This window comes from Convolutriloba macropyga, chromosome 13 (genome assembly GCF_964194025.1).
Source record: "Convolutriloba macropyga chromosome 13, txConMacr16.3, whole genome shotgun sequence".
In the NCBI taxonomy this organism is placed as follows: Eukaryota; Metazoa; Xenacoelomorpha; order Acoela; family Convolutidae; genus Convolutriloba; species Convolutriloba macropyga.
Window position 1 is genome coordinate 32749497 of NC_134480.1, and position 22242 is coordinate 32771738.

A 22242-nucleotide genomic window follows, 5' to 3' on the forward strand; every position below is an offset into this window, starting at 1 on the left:
CAAAGAGCTACAATCCTGGAATTTTTTATTTGAACAGACAAAACTAGCGGGTGTGAAACTACTCAAATTTCCCTAGCCTATAAGCGATACAAAATACAGAATTGACAAAAGTGGTTACCAGTTAACTGATTGTCAATTAAAGAGCTCGTGAAAAATTAAGAACTAAGACTCAGGTTAAACACAGTAGATTCGAAAACATTGACAAAAAGTCACATTCAAAAGAAATCAAATTTCTGCATATTGTCTTTGTTTACGCAAGAATTTTGCTGAATTATAAAAAATACTTGGAAACAAATACTGAAAATATTTTATTTAGAACCGTTTTAAGGCAATATTGGAGACTCTTTTAAACACAATTACAAAATTGAAGATTATCAAAATTTTCAAATTTTACAGAAAAATCTTTGATTGGTTTTGGAGTTAAAAATGTTATAGACATTGCAGCTAATCAGTAGCTGCTTCTTCTATGTTTTTCCTCATTTCCATGACAATTGGCTTCTTTTTAGGAACAATTTCTTTGTGAGAAGCAATTTTTGCTTAGTATTTGTTCAAGAGCTAGTTGATTTTTTTTTTGAAGAAATACAGCTATAATTTATCAATAGCGATGCACAAAAAACAATTTAGCGCTCCAGCACGTGCCAAGTAGCTTATTATTTTTTTAGTTACTTTACAAAGATTTGCCTACGAAGGCTCTTAAAATTTCGCCTTCATTGCACCTTGATGGTAGTGACTACAGAAGTCATAACTTGCTGTGCGATCACTAAGCTTTCGTGGTAATTTTGCCTGCTCTTTCCAAGTGACAGCATATAACGGTACTTAACTTTCTACTTGTTTTTAAGTGGAGAGCAAGAACTTGCCTAAATATGTATTGAATTGTTTGGATAATAATTTATCACAATTTGCAAGCATTAACATAACATTCATACATTGAAATATTTCAAATTAAAAATTATTGTCACTATCTCAATTTCAGATTTGCCGGGTTGAGGGTTGAGCTACAAATTCTGAAGACATAATCTTGAAAATAGAGAATAACTTTAACTGTTTGTCATCAAAACTTTAACTGCTTGTTACCAATCCACCAAAAACAAATTGATAATGTTCGGCGCAATTCGGCTAGAGCTATAAACCTTTGTACTAGTTCTTACAACCTTGCACTAAAAAGTTTTCACTTCTCAACCCGGTTTTTTTTCAAGAAATGGAATTTTTATCAACTTTCGGCGTGCTTAGGGAATGATCTCATAGAGTTGTTCAAACGTCGGTATCAGTTTTAATTCTGACATTTTTAGTCTGAGTACCAGCTTCGGCTTTCATGCTCCCGTTGCTCACAGCTGAACTGTTCTGAATGTTGGAATTATTGGCTGATTGGTTCAGACTTAACTGGTCCGAAGAATGTTCTTGGCAGTAAACTTGTTTGTCAACAGTCGGTGAAAACCGAAGCTTCAATCCGGTTCTCGGTTGGCCATTATTGGAGCTGGAGTTGAATGAACTCTTCAAAGTGGAGTTAGCGGAATTTCCACCTCGACGGGGAACGTCGTCAATTATGGAATGTGTGGATTGTATTGGCAGGGTTCCAAATCGAGTCGGCTCAACTGGGACGACCCCACCGGGAGGGGCTTGGAATGTTTGGGGAGGGTAAAATTGAGGTCTCAACGGGTGCCCGGAACCCGTAGGGGATAACACAACACCTCCCGGGGACGCTTTGCTATTTGTGTACAAACTTAAGGAGCTCGGACTTCCGCCGGGTATCTCGGGGATTCGGGTTGATTCCTCGGATCCCCCGGCTGGTTTGCCATCGTCGTCCGATTCTTTTTCGAAGATTGAAGCCATAGATCCGAAAATCATTTCGTCTTTTCGGTAAGATCGCTTCATGAACGACTTTGCTTCCGACCACATTGAGGTCTAAACAGTACATATGAAATTCTCCAAAAATAAATTTGCGAGCTAAAATTAACATTTTTTTAACTAAAAAACGATATTTCTTAAAATCAAGTTAAGTTGTGCTAATGAATATCTTATTCTTCCCAGCCGATTTAGAGCCAGTAATTTCAATCTGATGCGTATTTTTGATTGATCGACATACCTGTTCAGTTAAGAACTAGATGAATGATCCGGTTACGCTCCGGTTACGCGGTTACGAGCTGTTTGATTATTTCAAAAAAAAGTATATTGATAATAATAGCTTTAGAATTTGAATTTTTCATCTACTTTAATTCTCCTTTAATCCAGTTGATACGTGATGAAAACTTGTGTTTGTTCCCCGTAAAACTCGCATCTAGTAGAGAGTCTACTGTTATATATGATATTTCAATCTCATAGTGACTCTCCTGTGTCGCAGATATGCGGTCAGGTACGACCCTATAACATAGTCTGACAAAATGAAATTTTTGTTAGCTCCAGGGGTCTGCTAAGAGGTTTTTATCAGTCTGCGCTGTCTTGTCAGATGTCAATTTCTGATCTACGTAGTCTGTAGTCTATAGTCTGTACAAAATGTCGGTAGTCGATTTAAGTGATGTTGTTATGGTACCTTATTGTCCGCGGCATTTCTTCGAGTCTTCCAGCAAAACTCGACCAGAGCAGCCAGCAGTCCAGTTGCAGTCCCTCCAATCAACACGTAGAATATGCCCCCAATACTGTCCATTTTGAGGGCACTAGCGTCCTCCCCTAAATATGCGCATATAACCAGAAATAAACACTTTTTTAGCCCCTTAGTAGAATATGACCATCAATTGCTCATCTTTTCACACCATTGCAAAAAATTTTTAAAAAATCTAATTTTGTAGCATTCTGTGATGAGAATTAAAGATAGTAAATAATAGCGATTTAAAATTTTCCAATTGGCTTGTTGATCGATTAAAACAATTAAATTGTTGTGATTGTCCTGAAAACAGATAAACGTTTTCATAAACACCTTCCGAAAGATTAATATGTATTTGTGAAATTTTTTTCACTGCGTGTTATATTGTTATATTGTATTCAAAATAGGAGCACTACTGTTTATCTCGCCTTGTGAATTGCCCTCTCAACAAATCTATGACACTGCTGCCAATTTGTGACATCAATAAAGTTTTGTTCAGTCTATCACTTTAAAAGTGCTAATAATAGAAGCTATTATGATGGTATAACTGGAAAGGAATTCGTTATTGATGGTCAGATTCTTCCAAGGATGCGAATTTTGCGTCTTTAATTGAAACCATTTTTTGATGATATTAGTTTTCATGCTTCTGAATGAAAAAATTTTTGTACATGCTTCATTTTCTAATGAAAATTTGTGTTGTCAGGTTGGTATGGTTGAGAACGAATGTGATGCAAATGACTGATATAAAAATAGACCGACATAGAGCAATCTAAAGAACTAAATAGAATGTGATCACAATTTTTGCTGTCTTCATCCTGAAAAAAAAAGGCAGTAAAAAGATTGATTTTGAGAAGAAATAAACGATAAGAGTAATAAACAGTTTCTTGATGATTCAATTATGTGACATCTTAGGATTATAAAAAATTGTTCTTAATTCAGTCATATTCATAGAGTATGTTATATTGTTTTCATAAATAGGAGCACTACAGTTCATCTCGCCTTGTGAATTGCTCTCTCAACAATTTTGTGACACTGGTACCATTTAGAATATAGTTATCACTCGTACGAACGACAATTATACTCAGTGGAGGTAATAGCTCATTATAAAGACCTGAAGACATATTTGAAGTGATGAGCATAAATTACTCGCAAAAACACAAATGTCCAAAAAAAATCCGGTTGCAGGAACAACAGCGCTGGTAAAGTTGTTGATAGTTTAACTGCTTGTTATATCTAATACATGACTAGAAGTTTTTAGAACTTAAATTGAGAAATCATCTAAGGCTCTCGAGATAGGTGGAGCTGAACTATGAAATGCTGAGGATAAATCCTCTAAAACTATGAAACTCTGAAACAACACAACTGTGGTATTAGCTTAATCCATATACGGCTAAATAATAAGAGCTTAGAGGACTCGAACCTATTATCTCCAAAACAACAGCTAGGCATACTACAGTTGCACAACAGCCCTGCTGAAGTAGCAGTTTTGGTAACTTGATACACAACAAGCTAGGTTAATACACGTGTTGAAGATAACAGTAATAATTCGTTTTCAATACTAAATAATTCGTACTAAAAAGTTTTCAATTAAATTTCAAACACAAAAATTTGTTGAACCGAAATGAAAATCTTTATTTCAAACTTGACCTCAGCTTAAAATTGGACTTTAAAAATTTAACTTGGCTAACGGTAGGTACATGCGAGTTCCTCCGTATAAAATTTAGAAGAAAAATCTATTTAACATTCATTTTATTTTTCATTTCTTCATATGAAATATGCAGCGTAGACATAGATCAAATCGAATATGCGAAACACTTAAACATGAAAAAAGAAAAATAGTTTAATCAACGCAATTTCAATTAAAATATTCAAAACATTTTCAAAATAAAAATTTCACTCGCGGACGTTAGTGAGAAGTTGAAGGTTAAATATTACGATAGAAAAAAATTGAGAAAAGTTATTTAAAACATTGTGTTCATGTTAGTATAGACTTCAATGCTAAAATCCAAACCTACTTAGAGTATCGTTATCTTAGTTTTTAGTCAAGTACATGCATTTGAATTCGTTCTGAGAACGCTAAATGAACTTTATTGTCAGTAATTAAATTGTCCATCATGTTAAAATTCAACATTTTGTTTTGAAAAATAATTCTACAAATTCTTACAAAGTGGAATGTCTGTTGCTCAAAATGTTCGCAAAAAACTGAATAATAACTTATATCTATTGGTCGACTATTAGAACATCGAAATGTTAGTGGTAATAAATGAGTTATATTTAAGGTAACGTGATCCAACATAACATTGTGATGTCCGAAAAACTATTTTACCGTTGACTGTGATTGATTAAAAGGACGTGGAGGTAGTTTTTGCGTGATGCTCATTTATACAGCCATGTCTACAATGATTGTGGTTTCAGAATGAAAGTTTTAGCAAAATATAAGCACACTAAAAGTAAACAAAAAATAATACAGATCACATTTAGTTTTGTACCTTAATTTTTGAGTCGACTTTCATCTCTAACAAAATTTATTGGGACCACTGAGTTCACCTTAAATGTTTAAGGCACAAATAGCAAAAGTTTTGCACCTCATTGAAAACTGAACAAATAAATATTGAAAGAAAAAAGAAGGTTCAGCACTAAATCTAGCGTGTTAAATATTTCCAAAAATCTCTTTTCTTTTGATAATTCACAAGAAGATTTCTATAGTTTTATGGCTAGAATTTGCTTTTAAATTAAACAAATGGATATTGAACTTTTCATGCAGAAAATTTCATTCGAATATGAAGAATAAGTTGTGTAAATTGAGACATGGATAGAGTTCTCAACACCTTGAAATTATAGTGTCTTCCGCATTATTCAGCGCTGATTATCTCCGCCGCCAATCTTTGTTCTTTAAATGCTAAAAATCAGATTAAGCCTAAAAAATGCGTGCCCCTTTTCTGCATAACATTCCTTGGAGCATTGAGAAATACGAAATTTACCCAAAGAGACCCTTGATCAAGGATCATATTTCTCGCTGAACAAACTAGCTGAGATTTTCAAACCTGCTGCTAAATTTGAATACCGGCTTCCTTAAAAACTGAAATTTAGAAAAAGTGAAGCGTGAAATATACCTGTGATTATATAAAAATCATCATGATGAGCTAGAGCTAACCTTTCTTCAATTTTTTGAATTCTAAGGAATTTTTCCATGAAAATCGGAAACAGTGAAAACTAAGGAAAGCTGTTGTTAGTTAAACTCAAAACAGCAATAAACTGCATTCCTAATTGGTCTAAGATGTTAAATAAGCTTGACTAACAAATGAAAACCGTTAATTTGACCACAACAACAAGTGAAATCATATGTATATGTATGTTTGTATACAAACAGCAGCTGGCGAGGTCACGTGTGCAGTTTTGGAGCACCCGATTCATAATCATAGACACTAGAACAACATCATCATAGAAATGTGGAATCAAACTTTAGTCTATAACAGTACGGGTCAAGTCTAACAGATTTCCTAATAAATAGTAGTATATGATGACTCTCTTATATCATGACTTGTCAGACTTCAGAGTCAAATTTCAGAGTAAAAAATGTCATGTACGGGGCTCGAACCCGTGATATCAAGATTTTTGACCCTGAGTTATAGAATATACGCCACCCCATTTGATATGGAGCATGTAAGAGTGGTAAGTTACTATTTTTAAATACAATTTTTTTCTTTTGACGGATGCTAGAGCGATAAAATGAAATTAAATGTATTATATAGGAGAATTGATTCAAAATTTGTTCAATACTGATTTAAAATTGTTATTCAGCGCCGGACTTAATTATTATCAATAACAACAAATCGCAACCACAGCCAACCAGGTTCGACATAAGGGATCGATTATCGGAAACCAAGCTAAAGTTATATCGTCATCTTATTATTGTTGTTGCTTCAAATTGATTCGTTCTCCAATTAAAGTGCTGGAAATTGTGCATTGATAGAGAAAATAGAACGAGAAGAGTCTTTGGTATCTAAAGTGAGCAGAATTTAATAACTAATTAGGAACCATCTCTCACCTTCATTTACTAGTTTGAACAAGATAATTGAATATGTTTTATGAAACAGGGACTGCGAATACTAATAGAGTACTAATAGTAGCTCTCCATAATAATAGAACAATGTATAAACCCAGTGACTCCAAACTTGATACGCCTTGATAATATACTTTTCAAGATATCAGAGCTATGAGATATGTTCTTTTTTCCGTTGTTTTATTTAGTTCCCCAGTTGTACCAACTGAAAGAATTGTGGCTTATTAAGAAATTTGACCAAAACAGAATTGAAAAAAAAAGCCAGAAAAGTTCTAGAGAAAGTCAAAATTTGTTCCACAATAAAATATTTATAAACTTTTTTTTCAGGTCTCGTTGACTAAAATTTTCATTAATGAATTAGATTTTTATTTATAAGTTTTTTCGAGGGACCTTAGTGGGGGCCAGCACTACTTTCTAGTTAACAGGGCTAGAACTACTTATTTCTGCGCGCAAAGCCGACTTGCCGACTCAGATAGTACATATATTGCAAACCTTACAAAGAACCGCAATCGGGAAGGCCCCCCGGAGACTAGTAAAATTGTGGATCAGCACTGAATCACGAAAATCCAATTGTAAGCAGAATGAGCAGAGCTGTATCATGGTATAGTAAGCAATTTTTGTAAGTCACTTATTAGCAGATCAGATCCAGAAGGTCGAATCTCTCTGAAAATGGGGTTGGCAGTCATTTTTCTGTTCGTAGTAAGAATCATAGAAAATTCAGAAAATTTCGAGTGATATCTTCGAAAACAATTGAAGCATGAGAATTCAATTGATTGAATGAAAATTAATTTATATTCAACAACAACGGTGAAATTCAACAACGGTGACTCAGGCCAAATAGAGAGGACAACGGGTAAATTATTTCGCTTCGGTACTCAATCTGGAATCAATTGGGCTCAGTCGCGAATCGGGACCCGTGTAACCTACGCTGAATAATCTTAGAATAGGTTGCCAACTATCAGCCGGGTCGAGCACGAAAATGAACCAGCAGAATCTAAAAGGCAAAATAGTTTTATTGCTGTTTTTATGAAAAACTGAGAACCATCCGTAAAAATCCGTGAGAACCATCCGTAAATGGCCAACCAAGAGAACTTTACTACAGGAAACATTTCCGAACTGAAACAAATTATTGAAAAACTTACAAATACTGTAACAAAGCAAAACCTAGTCATACAAAATCTTACGGATCGTCTCGAAAAACTTGAGAATAACCAAATTACTTCAGAAAACAACATTTATCAGTTAGAAAAACGATTAACAGCAGTAGAAAGATATCAAAACAGACCGTTTCTTATTTTTACTAACATCGACATCCCAGCTGATGGTAATGTACTAGCACCAATTTTACAAATATTAAACAACATCTTACAGGTTAGTTTGAATCCCGACGAAATCTCGATTGCCCACCCATTAAAAAATGGAAACATTGCGCCTATTATTGTTCAATTTTTGTATTTGCAACAAAGGGACATAATTCTGAATTGTGCTTCGTGGTTAAGAGGTCTGAGAAATTCGATGGGGAATCCTATTTTCATTCATGAACGACTGGCGAAAAAGGATGTTATCATTGAAAAAAAGCTCGAGAACTGGACATTCACTATAAGATTAAGAAATCACACTTATGGGCTTTTGATGGTGAAAGATATCAACCAGTTGATGACATCAGCGAGCTCCCGGATTATCAAAGGAGACAACAAAACAGCTGGCAAACTGTACAAAATGTTACTCCATTCATGAATAACAAAAGAACCTATGCTTTTTCGCCTGATATGGACGCAACAAACAATGGAAATGATATACCAATGAACAAAAAACAAAATATGTACGGTGTTTCATTTCAGCAAAACAAAAGTTATGCATCAAAAAACTAACATTCATAGTCTTGCTTGTTACAATCCGGTCTCTACACAAACACCTTGAGGAACTTCAGGTTTTTTTGCAAACATTTGAGTCCCCACCAACTGTGATTTGTCTTGTTGAAACTTGGATACAAGAGGGTTCTCATGAAGAACACTTCAATATATCAGGTTATCAGAAAATAATTGCTAAAAACAGGGTGGGAATTGGTGAAGGAGTAGCCATGTTTTGCAGGGAGGATATTCTTCTGTTAGATAGCTTTCCAACCAACTATGATGAGAGCCAAGGTATAAAAATTAGAACAAATAACGAAAACTATGCTTTGATTACATACTATGTTCCCCTGGGTTCAATAAAAATCAGTTCTTGACTGAATTTGACAGCTATCTTGAGAATATGGTGGATGCGAACCAAAATCTTATTATATGTGGAGACTCCAATATAGATCAGCTATCTCTGACTCCAATAAAAAAGCGATTTGAAGATTTTATCTCTAGTAACGGTATAAACCTAATGGATTCGGGTATAATTAGAGAAACGTCGACAACAAAATCATCCCTCGATTTATTTCTGACAAATATCAACAAAAATCGATGCATAGTAAATTCTATCAGTTACGACATCACAGATCATTATCCAGTATTTTTCAGTGTAACAAAAAGTATGATTAAACCCAAGATAAAAGCATCTAAACGTCGCAGTATGTCTGCCTTCAACAACAAAATACTGTTTGAAAAAACAAAAAAGAACTGGAAAACAATTTAATCATATTTCAGAACAACAATACGGATCAATCTTTCAACGCATTCTGTAACTGTTTACATTTTGTAGTCGACAAACACCAGCCTTTGGTTGAAATAAAACAAAAGAAAAATAGGAATCAATGGGTCACAAATCGACTAAAAAATCTTTTTGCGAAGAGAAACAATGCAAGAACAAAATGGTTGAAAACAAAAAAAACATCGATAAAAATAGATATCTTCAACTGAAAAGCAAGAGCACTCAAATCATGAACGACACAAAAAAACTTTTCATACAAAACAAAATTCAAAATTGTGGTAGAAACTCAAGGAAAATGTACAAAATCATAAACAAATTGATAGACAGGAACAGAAGAAGTGATATGAGTTTTAACCTTGTTTTCAATAATATTGGAATTGATGACCCCAGTAGCATAGCTGATTATTTCAATGAACATTTTGTAAATGTTGCAGATGAAATAGTAAGCAAATTACCTCAAATAAGCTTTCCTTCATCTAATTATGCTATGCTAAAGAACAATCTATGATGATACATGAAACAAATGTAGTAGAAGTGCTTTCACAAATAGCCAGCTTACAAAATTCTTTTGCGCATGGTCTGGATCTGATCACTAACACCTTCATTAAGAGATTTGACAGAATTTCAGCCCCATTTTTAGTTAATTATAGCAACGAATCTTTTTTGAGCGGAGTTTTCCCAAATAGCCTAAAACGAGCAACTATCCAACCGCATTTCAAAACGGGACCAAAAATTGATGCCAATAACTATCGACCAATTTCGATTTTGCCGTCTTTTGAAAATAAAAATTCTCAACTACATAGAGAAATTCAAAATTCTTGGTGAAAAACAGTTTGGTTTCCGTAATCGGAGATCAACAGCTGATGCACTCGTAAACGTAGTGGAAAACATAAGGTTGGAAAAAGAAAAAGGGAACAATAGCACCACGGTCTTCCTAGATTTGAAAAAGGCATTCGACACTGTTAATCACTCGCTGCTGTTGAAAAAATTAGAAAACTTTGGAATTGGGGTCAGGTTTTAAGCTGGTTTTCTTCATATCTCAAATCAAGAACACAGTGTGTTATATGGAAAAATAGAATATCGAAAGAACTAATAGTAAAAAATGGAGTTCCTCAAGGTTCTGCTCTGTGTCCTGTATTATTTATACTGTACTTTAATGACTTTGTGGACGCCTGTAAATTATCGACTCCGTATTTTTTTGCCGATGATACCAGCCTCCTTTTCAAAAGCAGACCAACCTCTGAAGAATTAATTACTGAAATTCATTCAATGTCACATTGGCTACATCAAAATAAATTGGATTTAAACGAGTCAAAAACTTTTGTAAAGAATTTTTTTGAAACTAAAGCAAACACAAACATTCAAAATTGCCCAGTTCAGAAGTGCAATACCTACAAATATCTAGGAGTAATTTTAGACGCAAATTTCACTTTCGAAAAACATGTGGAATCCATTTGTTTAAAATTAAAGAAGTGGATCGGAATAATTGCAAGGCTAAGGAGAACTTGCAGTCGCAACACCGTTTTGATGTTCTACAAAACTACAGTGGTACCAATTTTTGAGTATGGACTTCTTATTTATAGTGGAACAACGTTGAATAAGCTTCAAAAAATTGAACGGTTACAAAAGAAAATTTTGAGAATTGCCTTTAGAAAGAAACCAAGTGACTCCATCTTTGATACTTTATTCGAGTTCAAAATTTTGACAATTTGTGAATTGTACATAAAACATCTGCTTTCATTCAGCCTTAAATCATACTTTGGGTTACATTCAAACAAAATGATGAATGAGATTTTGACCGCAAATCAAAATTTTTCGTACAATACTCGCTCGAAAACCACTCGCTTTATAAACAAAAACGTCAAAAAGAATTTCAACTCGGACATCTCTGGGTTATCGCGGTAGAATTTTGATAAATTTTCTACTGAAACAAAAAATACTACCTCAGCTTGAACAAGAGACCATGTCCTGTATAAAAGTTTAAAAACTAGTCAATGCACTTCAATATAGCTTGATCATTCAAAACGATAGGTTAAAAAAACCTGTCTTTAAATAAAATCTGGGCGCTTAATTAAGATACGTTAGTATTTACAAGCTTCCACTCCTGATGAAATTTTGGATTTATGGATTTTTAATAGTGGATTCTGCTGTGTCCGCAACTTCTGCGTGCTTTATAAATTAACAAGAGAAATTCAAATTAAATTCAAATTAAATTAAATTTGCTAATTTGGTACCCTTTGGTACAGCCGGAAGGTTGACTTGAGCCAGTCAGGATCGACATCGGCCTCCCTCAAATTGTTCTGAATATCTGGCCAGGCCCTCGAATGTGAAAGCAAATATTCAATTAGACTCGTTTACGTTCGTTTATGTTAGGGGTGGGAGTGGGTTGGTTAGTGGGCGTGGGCGCAAAAAGTTGGTGAGTGGGTGTGGGGGCTATTACTAGAGACAAGTGATGAGTTCTTTATCATTGACCCCAAAAAGAAACAGAGCTAAGATTTTTTTGTATCTGTAGCATGGTCATTGTATCTGTCTCAAGATGAAAACTTGCTTTGTCCAGCAGCAACAGACAGCCAAAAATGCCAAATTTTCCTTCAAAAGATCGATTTCGAACTAAGTGTTGAAAACTGGTGATGTCAGAAACTAAAAAATTAATTAAAACTTAAAATTAATCAAAAAAATTAATCCAAACTTAAATCATTCCTTTTTTCATCCCTTAGTCATTCCTTATTTAGTCATTAGAATAATTCAAATTATTCAATAAACATTCAGTATTCTTCATTCATATTAATCAGTAAAAATTCGGAATTTTTCAATGTTAGCTGACAAAAATTAGTGTGTGAGTCATAATATGTTTCATTCTGTTCAGAAAATAATTCTCTTTTTCAAAATGTGAAGATTACTTTCAAAAAGAAACTCTGAACGTTATTATGATCTGTTCATAAGGTGACATGATTAAAACTATTGAAATTGAACAAAAAAATCGTAATGTAATCTTCATGATTCATAACCGAATTAATATGACACTCTGATCTGGGCCCCAATAAAGTCTCTCAAAAACGCTTTAAAAAATCTAATACAATAATATATATCAAGCTTGCTCTCACGTCATTTCTTCATTAGTACTTTCGTTATTGTAAGCTCATTAGAGCAGGCTGTAAAAGTAGACTCAATTTTTGGTTAATAAGCTGAATTCTTAGACATTTCCTGATAAATCTCTCTATTTCCTGCTTAATCCTATAAACTCTTGCTATATCTCGTTTATAGGTGCTTTTTAAATTTTTGTAGCTAGGTTTGTCTTACAATGTCATGGATGATCTTTCTTGTTCACCTTGCCAAGCTCTTGTTTAGTAATCCCTATTTTGTAGGTGATCTATTCAGGCGCAACTAACGCGAAAATGAACCAGTAACGGATTCCAACCAGTATCTCTTACATACATGCCTAGTGTGCTACCCATTTACACTGGTCTTAAGCTCGCGGACTTTGGCATCTCTTATAACCCATTCTCACGTTTTTTCTTGTTCCTCAAGGCTTAATTTCTCTAGCCAAGTATACTTTGAACAAGTAGAGCTTCTTGTCAAGCTATGTCAAGCTTATCTTATGTACAGTTTACATTAGGTTGTTTTCTCTCATCCTTCCAACACTATTCAACCTGCACAAAGAGCTTGCAAGTTTATACATACCTTGATGTTTTTATGACTAATGCCATAACGACATCTTGACAAGATTTAAGATTTTTTATTATGTTTCTTATCAAGGTTATCATGTTTCGATTCACTGGGTATTATGTATATTTTTTGTGTATAGTTGTGAATATATGTATATTATGCATATATCGCAGAAACTCTACTGCAATCAAACTTTATAGAATTCAAATATTTTTTCTGAAATAACTTTTTTTTGCACAGTTCAATGGATGCAAGTAGGATTGAAAGGGAATGGATACAACTATCAAAGACGTGAATCGCATGACCTATTTGTTGTCGTCCCCTTTTTGAGAAATCGTTATTTTAGGTTCTAAAATTAGTTCACTGACCTCCTCCCGACTGTGCGTGATTACATTTGCCCCTCTCTTCCCACCATTTCTTCTTCAGTTTCACTAACACTCCATCATCCTGCAGTTGCAAGATGGCCTTGCTCACGTATTCTGTATAAGGGGAATCTGAAAAACCAAAACATTTCTCTTTTTTCCCCTCTTTGCCCCACCCCGCATGCTTAGTGGGTACATATTATTTGTACCCTCAGGCGCACTTGCTAAATTTTTACATAAATATTCCTCCGTGTGGTCTGTAACAGGGGACCCGGACCCTAGTTTCATAAACAAAATTACTGATTCATGAAATATCAATAGCAAAATGCCACATCAGTACTGTGTCATAGTATTCTTAGGGTATTTTTTGCTCAGAGACTTCGCAGAATGATCTTATAAATTTTTTTCAAGAAATTGGGTTGAACTTTCCCGTTTGTGACCCCCTCCCCAACCAGTTTGTTATAAATCGATGTAACATAGCCGGCAGATTGCCACAACAGCTGCGAAAGAATAGACTTGCGCGCCATATAATAGAGATAGAAACATACAGATATAAGTTGAAAAAGGTATTGACGCCGCTCGAAAAGCTATGTAAAAACATTCAGCGATAAAATAATAAAGCTTGTTACAATTAATTGCACAGAAGCCCTCTCATTACGGACCTTTAATACACATATGAGTTCCTTTGACCTTAATTTAATTTCAATTAAACTTAAGTTTTAAAGTGCAAAAGTCATTTTATTGAGTGAGGTATCTCACGTATGATCACAATATAATCACGCAAAAAAACTTTTGCTACAGAGCGAGAGAGAGAGAGAGAAAGAGATTGGGAAATGACGTCACGCACGCAAAAACCGTTACTGAGAGGAAGTTATTCAGAAAATTTTATCAGCTTTGCAGTGTGAACAAATATAAAACGAAAAAGAGCGTCAGACGACAAAACAAAAAACATAGCAGGAAAAGTCCTGACGAACAGTTCAAATAAATTTCATTGACTACACAAAAAGCTAGACGTAGAACGGACTATGAGTGAATTGGAAAAACCATTTCTAAAAAATCACATAAAAATTTTAAAAAAAAAAAACAGAAAATCAATGTCAAATAGCCGCATGAGAACAAAAACCACTAGCGAGAAATAGAAATTTGGTTAAAAAAAAACTAGGCCTAGAGTGACCGAAGAATGGAATGGGAAAACCATTTAGAAAAAAATCCTAGGCCTAGAGTGACCAATGAAAACCATTTTAAAGTTAGAGCGAAAAAGTTTCACGCGGCAAAACCACTCGCTTTTTCGCTCCATTTCCTGTTTCGGCGTGACCAAAATCAATACTCCAATTTGATTTCAAAAAGCACGAAAATGTGTGAACAGATCTCAAAAAAAAGACACCGCCCCAATACAATTTAAATTCTTTGAACTGTAAAAACCAAGGACACCACAATATTGTTATAATATCATATAATATCATATAACAATTACTTCGCAGCTATAATAGCAAACTGGTAGGGTAGGGGTCACAAATGGAAAAGATTCTACAATTGTGACCTGAAAAACAAGAATTGCTCTTACATCTGCTGCCTAGATGCCTTTATAAAAGAAAATGCTGACTTCAACTTAACCCTTCAGCTTTAAACAACCGATAAAAATTTAAATGCAAATAAACAAAAACTGTCAGAAAAAAACGATCATCTTTTTCTATTATATCAATCTATAAAATAATATATTTTTTTCAATTATATATCTATATCAAATTTATTGGTTTATTGCAACTACTGCAGAATAATTTAATTTAAAAGATCTGACATGCCTTTTCTCAGTCCGATTCCGTAGAACTTCGAGTCCAGCAGACCCCCCACTTGTGTCAAGTTGCATATCTGAGACACTTGGTACTCGAGCATCGTGGATTCCATCAGGAATGCGTAGTCGTCTTCCAGGACTCGCTTGATTCCAGTCTCGGTTGAGTCAACATATGACTTTGGACTGTATCTCTCCATAAATTGGAACATGCGCACATAGGTTGGAAGTCCTGAATTCTGAAGTGAAGAGAACAAGTTTTTTTAAAAGGAAAAAAAAAGACAAGAAAAATTATATAGCTCCTCTATCATTATTTTCAAAAGCAAGAAGGTTTGGTTTTGTGTTCGATTCTATATTGAAAGGTGAAAGGTATAATCATTTTGAAAGGAGAGAGTGTTTGAGTTCAAATGCGCTAAAAATTGTTAGTGTTTAAGGTATTTGGTTTCGTCTACAAAAACGACAATACCAAACCTCTGGCGTTAAATACGGAACTAAACAAAAATTTTGTCGGTTTTCATTACAAACTCATCTTGGATTCATCTACAATTTCTATTTAAAAGTCAAAACATTTAACTTAAAACCTTAGAGCAGGTTTAAAACTGATATCAGTTGTAGTTGCGCATATTGGAGCAATAGTTAAATGTGAAATCATGCCACCTTGCGCATTTCATAACTAAAAATCTAGAAATGATGCAAACTATGTTTTTCAGTTAATTAACAAAATCGTGCAAAACATTAAAATTATGTAAAAATTCTTCAGAAATTATCGGATAATTCTCCAGAAAACGTGGAAAGCATGAAAATTATGTAACAATTCTACGGAAAACCTGCAAAACTTAAAAATTACGAAACATTTCTTCGGAAAGTTTGAATAAATATAGATATTGTATAACAATCCTTCAAAAATGTGCAAAAAATGGATATTATGTACCAATTCTTCGGAAAGCCTGCAAAACATGTGTAACAACACAAGATGTGGACCTTTCCCTCTCTGTAAAGCGAAAGGTGTAACAACCCAAGATTCAGGTGAGTCATGCAATTATTTAGTTTGTTTACTTTACTTTTTATGCTTCATTTCCTGGTAGTTAAAAGTTCGCTGGTCATTCATTCAAGTCAAAAAGTGAAAGCGTCCTGGTACCGCATGGCAAAAAACTCTCAAACTGAATTCCATGTAAAATTTTGCATCATTGTTCTAATTCTCAACTCAACTTTAAGCCAGTTCCTGAACTTTAATTATTTTCCCTTGATTTTTTGCTTCGAGCGAAAAATTAGATAAAGCAATGTAAGTGAACTGAGTGTTCTATCTTGTATTAGTACACGAAAAATCGTGTATTTCAAATACAAACGAGTAAAACATCGTGTGATCTCAAAAGAGAAAGTATTAGAGTGAACTCTAAGGAAAACGTGCACAACATAAGATTTATGTAAAAATTCTTTAGAAAACGTGCTAAACATGCAATTCCACAAATAATTTTTCTCGAGCATTAATCTAGGATGTAACATTACATGCTCAAGCCATTCTTGTGTGGTTCCGCCAGCCAATGCCCCAATTTGGACATCATTTGTGAAGAGGATATTCTGCCAATCAGATTCGAGGAGTGGGAGTGTGGATTCCATGAGTATGTATGCGAAGAGAATGTGACGTGCAATGAGTTTGGCAAACAGGTACATGAACACACACAAACAGTGGAACCACCATGCAACTAAAATAAACAATAACAACAACAAATAAACAATTACAAGAATTTGTGAAAAAAATAGAAAACTTAATTTTAGATTAAAATAGGTTTGATAGCCGGGATGCGCGTGCGTGCCTGTGCGTGTGCGTTTGCAAGTGCATGACTTGACCAGAGTATACTCTGGTCTTGCACCTCAACCGGACCAAATTTTTCACATCAGAACCTCCCCCGTTCCTACCTGGAAGAAGACGTATGTGGATGATGATCGGAGGGTTCCGTACTTGATCTGGCTCTGCTGTGCCAGCTCCTCCACATCCTGGATGGGGGACTCCATTCTGGTGACAGTGAGGAATGCAGCCAGGTTAGCAGTGTATGAACAGAAGATTATGAGGGTGAAGATGTACCAACCGACTACACATGTAAAAGAGAGACAGAGAGAGTAAGTGATAGAGAGATTGGAAACTTTTTCCTACCGCCTCCCCCCTCTCCCCTCCCCCTCCCCACCCCCCCTTTACCCTACCACTGTCCGCCAACCTCCAACCGTAGGATTATCGCCATCTATAATTGAGATTTGGTCAATGAAAATGGTCCTTTAAAATGGTATGTGGTATGCTTAATGGCTGGCACCAACTATAGTTAGGCTACACAACACATAATGAGGCAATTCAAATCTATGACCAAATTTTTACACATTTTAATCGCTTGTTAACTTTATTCGCCTATGCTGTTGGTGGTGAGGGGGGGGGTGGTGAGGGTCAGTTCCGGAGAGTTAAAGATAGCTATAGATAAATGGAAAAATGAAATATAAGCTATAATTTTAAAGTCAAACGGGTTAAATAGGTTTTAACTTTTCCAAACTCTAGCTGATAGAGAAAAATTATCAATATCAAAGATTGACGAGGGCATAGGTTAAGCAGCGGCAACAATAAATCTTACAAATACAATGAAGTAAGAGAAATTGATAATTTGAAAACATATTTCGAACCTGATACAATTCTGGTAGAGGTGGCCATGGGTACAATCTCAGAACCCTGCTGCATCATGGCCCCAGCCGAGAACCAGAATGAGTTGGACAGGGTTAATTTGGGCACACTGGGGTCCTCTGGGAGGTCTCTCTCAAAAGGGGTGAAACGGGAGAGGACGAACAAGACTGTACTAATGGCTGAAAAAGGAGTGAGCTATGAAATAAGAGACGACTGTTGACAGATCAACTTAAAGGAAAGAAAACTTTTGAAGTTGAGGTTTAGGGCGTTTCCCTAGTTTACGCATTCGACTATAATCACACGGATCGACGCAAAGTCTTTTCATATCGATCATCAGACTTTTCAAAGCTATTTTAGATCGACCAATTTTCAACCCCAATTACTTTGGGTCAACCCATGGTCGACGTTCAACCTTTATGGTCCACACAAAAACTTCTATTCACACCTAGTATTGGTCGACCGAGGAGTTTTTATAGGTCCATTTTTCATGCATTAAGATTTATTCAAAAGCCTAAAAGTAATATAAAACTGAAATGCTTTTCAAATCTAAGGGTATATTATAAAACAATATGGCTTGTGTGAGTCTGTGCGCAGAACTGAAGGTTCCAACATGCGTCTCAAGTATGTGAAAAACTCTTTTCTGAGAAGAAAGGCTCTCTTCATAATCAATAAACAACCTTGAAATTTCGTTAGCGGAATTAAAGGAACATTTCTTTAAAATCTTATAAATTTATAAGCTGAAAAACCAATACATTGTTTTTCATTGTAATTTTCTAAATGCCCCATATCCGGTACACTCTGTAGATCTTTGCCAACTCGAAACTATATTTACTTAGTTAGTTGGATTTCTGAGGTATATATATTTTTTTCTTAGGTGTTTATCTTTTGGGTAAAAGCAGAGTGTTCAAGCAAGATTAATTCAATCCGGTTTTCAACTCTCTAATATTGTCAACACCTTTTCACTGCTTTTATTTTTCCACTCCAACATTTTTCACTGCGCGGATTGGCACTGCTGTAAAACCATACTTTCATATGTCAAAAATGAAAAAGCTATTCTAAACAGTGTAATTATTCGAAACAATCAATCATAATCATAATCACAATCTCATTATCAATAAACATATATAATAATTCTTACTTGTTGGAAAAATATTAGAACAAAACAACACATTGTTTACATTAGACAGGTATCCTTTGAAAGCCTAGTTGAGTGACGCAACAATTTTTCGCTGAAACCTTGAGTTTTTGCATAACCTGGCAAAATTTTTTCAAAAAATCACATATTTTACTTTCATCAATAGCGAAAACTAACAAAAATTACCCTAAAGTGCCTATAAGGCAGTTTTATGTTTAAGTGAGCGTTAATACGGATTTCTGCAGTTAGTTCGATAATGAAAATCTTTCCTAGTGAATGAGAGTTACTAAACATAGTTTTGATGGGCTCCAAATTGCCTTCCATCAATTATCAAGGAAAAAAACAAAATCTAGAGACGCGTTTTTGACTAAATAGATTTAGGTTGTTTAACTCTGTAGGTGCGTCAGTTTTGATTAACTTTAGCAATTTATAGGGCTAAGTAAAACCTAAAGTTAAAAAATTATTTTTGCTGCTTGGATTGAAAACCAATTCATACACAGCCCACTTTTCAGTTTTTTATCTGGCGCATGGTAGATAACTATGAAACATTATTGCGTAACATTAACATCAATAATTACCATAAAAGTAGATAACTATTTCTGTGCACCCTTATGACGGCAAAAAAAACTAATGACAATATCAGAAGAACATGTGGCATCACAGTGATAACACAATGAAGCCTTTTTGATATGTGGCATTTATTGAAACGTTTTTTGAATAAATTTGCCTTTTTTTGCTGTTCGATCAAACTTATACTGACAGAAAGATGTGAAGCATTTGCCTTGTGAGCTTTTATGGTAAAAAATGTTAGATTAAACATTAGTTATTTTACAAAAGAGGGGCATAATGAATTTGTTATTTTTTACATAGTAACGTGCTATTTTTTTACATAGTAACGTGCTATATAACAACATATAATTTGTAACTAAAACACGGGGAGAGGGGGCAAAACAGAATAGATCCCAAAAATCTTACTAGATGTCGATATTGAAATGTTAACAAAATATTCCTATACAATTGCCCACATATATTGAATGACACTTACAAATATAGCTGACGATGAGGTACATCCAAATGTTCATGTGGAGTGGCATTAGGAATGAGAATATGGATGGAGTTCTGTTTTCCCTCCTTCGGAACAAAATACTGATTCCCAGATTCATGAAGGGAGTCGAGAAGTCAATGTCATCCTGTCTCTGGTAGTTGATCGTCAATGGTGCAACTGCCAAGTCTGCTTCCTAAACGTGTATCTTGCAACTATCGCATCCTTTTTGAGATAGTAATCTCAAATTTAGAATATTTTCTTTTCAAGGTTTGCTCACAAATTCGAAAACTTTGAGATGAAGTTTGGGAAATGGTTTGTGGTATACGCTGAAGTAGTTGTTTAGTGTTTTTTACGACTGCGTTTTTCAAATTATTTTAGTTTCAACAGAACTAGCTAAAAATTCGAGAGTAGCAGAAATGAATTCAATAATTTTTTTTTATAACAGAGAAAATAAAATTGAATTAATTATGTTCTGTTTAACTAGCATAGTTCGATCATTATATCAATAAGTATTGACTGTTCATTTCATTGACTATAGACACTCACGAGGAAAACTCCACGCTGTTTTGATGAATGCAATCAAACTGCGAAGCATACATCATTGTTTAGCTCCCTTCGTTGAATCAAAAATGAAGACGAAATACCCCCAACCCTTTTATTGGGTGAGGAGTACAAGGCATACAAATCCCTTCTATTTGGGTGAGTTCAATATTGCGGCTGAGCTTAACAACTCGGAAATCAAATTGAATAGCGCTTCAAGGTCATTTCAAGCCTTAAAGCTAGAATAGTGTGACAATCGAAATTTAATGCTACATTCTATCGAAGCCAAACGGATTTGTTCATTTTGTTCAACATTTATATTTAGCAACTATTATTAGTACACAATCGTCATTCATGAAGTCAAACTATAACTCAAACTCGAACTACGCGAACAGCAAAACAACCAGCAAAACAATGCTACGACTTAACAGTATTGCATCAGATTCTTTGCTATTGGATTGCGAATCAACCTGTTATTGATACAGAATATTCGACAAAACTTCTACATGGTTAACAAATTTCCCATGACATCAAATTTACACTGAAAAAGTGACGTTATGGAAAAGTGTTCACATTCTGTCGACATTATTATCTACAACCAATCAACAGTTGAATTTGACATGTAAATCCACGTGACTAGCAGCATAAAAGGAGCTTGAAAAACTACCATAAATCAGTTGAAACTCATAAAATTGGTTATATTAAACTGACATACAGTGCGTATTGAAGCACATTTTCTTGAACGGTAAATTACTTGTTATCGTGTCTTATTTCTGTAGATCATATTAGTGATTGTACAGTTTTAACTTTACTTTGACTTGTGAAAGGAGAATTAACTTTGATATTCTCAAAACTTTCTTTCTGAGGAACGAAGTTTCTAAGTAAGAGAAACTTTGTGCAAAGCATAAAGTCAGTTTCTCTTAATGGCTTTAACGAAGCCTACTCTAGTTCATTATTGGTGTTATTGAAACCAATAGAGAGACTTGCTAACTTTAAAGTTAGAAGAATATTATTATTGTCAGATTTCTAACTGGTAAGATATCCTGTTTTACAACTGCTTACTGCAGCAGGTTGAAACTTTGCATAGTTATAGCCAAATTATAGGGCTACAACTTGAACGAACGGGAATTCCTATATTCGTTTTATAAATTGAGTTATTAACAAAAACAACAAAAATTTGATTGTCTCAATTTGAATTATTTTGCTATTCTGAGAGAAACAAGTTTTTTATTCAGCAAAGCTGAGCGATTAGTTAGCAGGAGTAATTGGGCAACAAGTAATGCAACGGCATTCGAGAGTAAAGCGGATAATACAGTTCACAAAAGTTAACTGCAAAAACACAATATCCGGACAGATTTGAAACCGCTGAAACGAACTGGGCGGTGTAAAGTTTTCCTTGACTTTGATAGGAGAGCAGCCGTTACATTCAACGTTTCTGTAAAATTCAGGGGAGACATTCATGGCACGTGGGCAAGCAACATCGTACAATGTCCACGAAATGCAACTAATGCGAGTGGCTTCAAAAAGAAGGAAATTAAAAATTCAACATTTATCATTAGCGTGAAAACGCGTTCAAGGAAAAAACCAATTTACGGGGGGGGGAAAAAACGATTGGGAAAATCACACCGATTAGTTTTTTGATCACTTTCATAGACAATTACTCAGCAAACACTCCTTTTGGCGGAGCATTATGAGATTTAAAAGATTCAAAATTCTTACAAGATTCATTTGAAATTGATGAAATTGCAGAATCTTGCAAGATGTT

General features: G+C 34.6%; 1 protein-coding gene across 6 annotated transcripts in view; it reads right to left on the minus strand.

Moving 5' to 3' along the window:
• Positions 1–1111: 1111 nt before the first annotated feature.
• Positions 1112–22242, minus strand: part of LOC142351803 (glutamate receptor ionotropic, kainate 2-like) — a 124234-nt gene continuing 103103 nt past the window's right edge. For 3 of the 6 annotated variants that reach the window (XM_075403988.1, XM_075403989.1, XM_075403987.1), the window contains exons 12-19: positions 19938–20130; positions 17760–17936; positions 16602–16798; positions 15109–15334; positions 13313–13438; positions 5947–6003; positions 2528–2664; positions 1112–1902 (exon numbers count right to left, since the gene is read on the minus strand). In XM_075403988.1, the coding sequence (XP_075260103.1) occupies positions 1252–1902; positions 2528–2664; positions 5947–6003; positions 13313–13438; positions 15109–15334; positions 16602–16798; positions 17760–17936; positions 19938–20130 (1764 nt within the window). In that variant the 3' untranslated portion in view covers positions 1112–1251. Of the gene's footprint in view, positions 1903–2527; positions 2665–5946; positions 6004–13312; positions 13439–15108; positions 15335–16601; positions 16799–17012; positions 17186–17759; positions 17937–19937; positions 20131–22242 lie in introns of all 6 variants that reach the window. The other 3 variants (XM_075403990.1, XM_075403992.1, XM_075403993.1) reach the window with 3 other exon arrangements.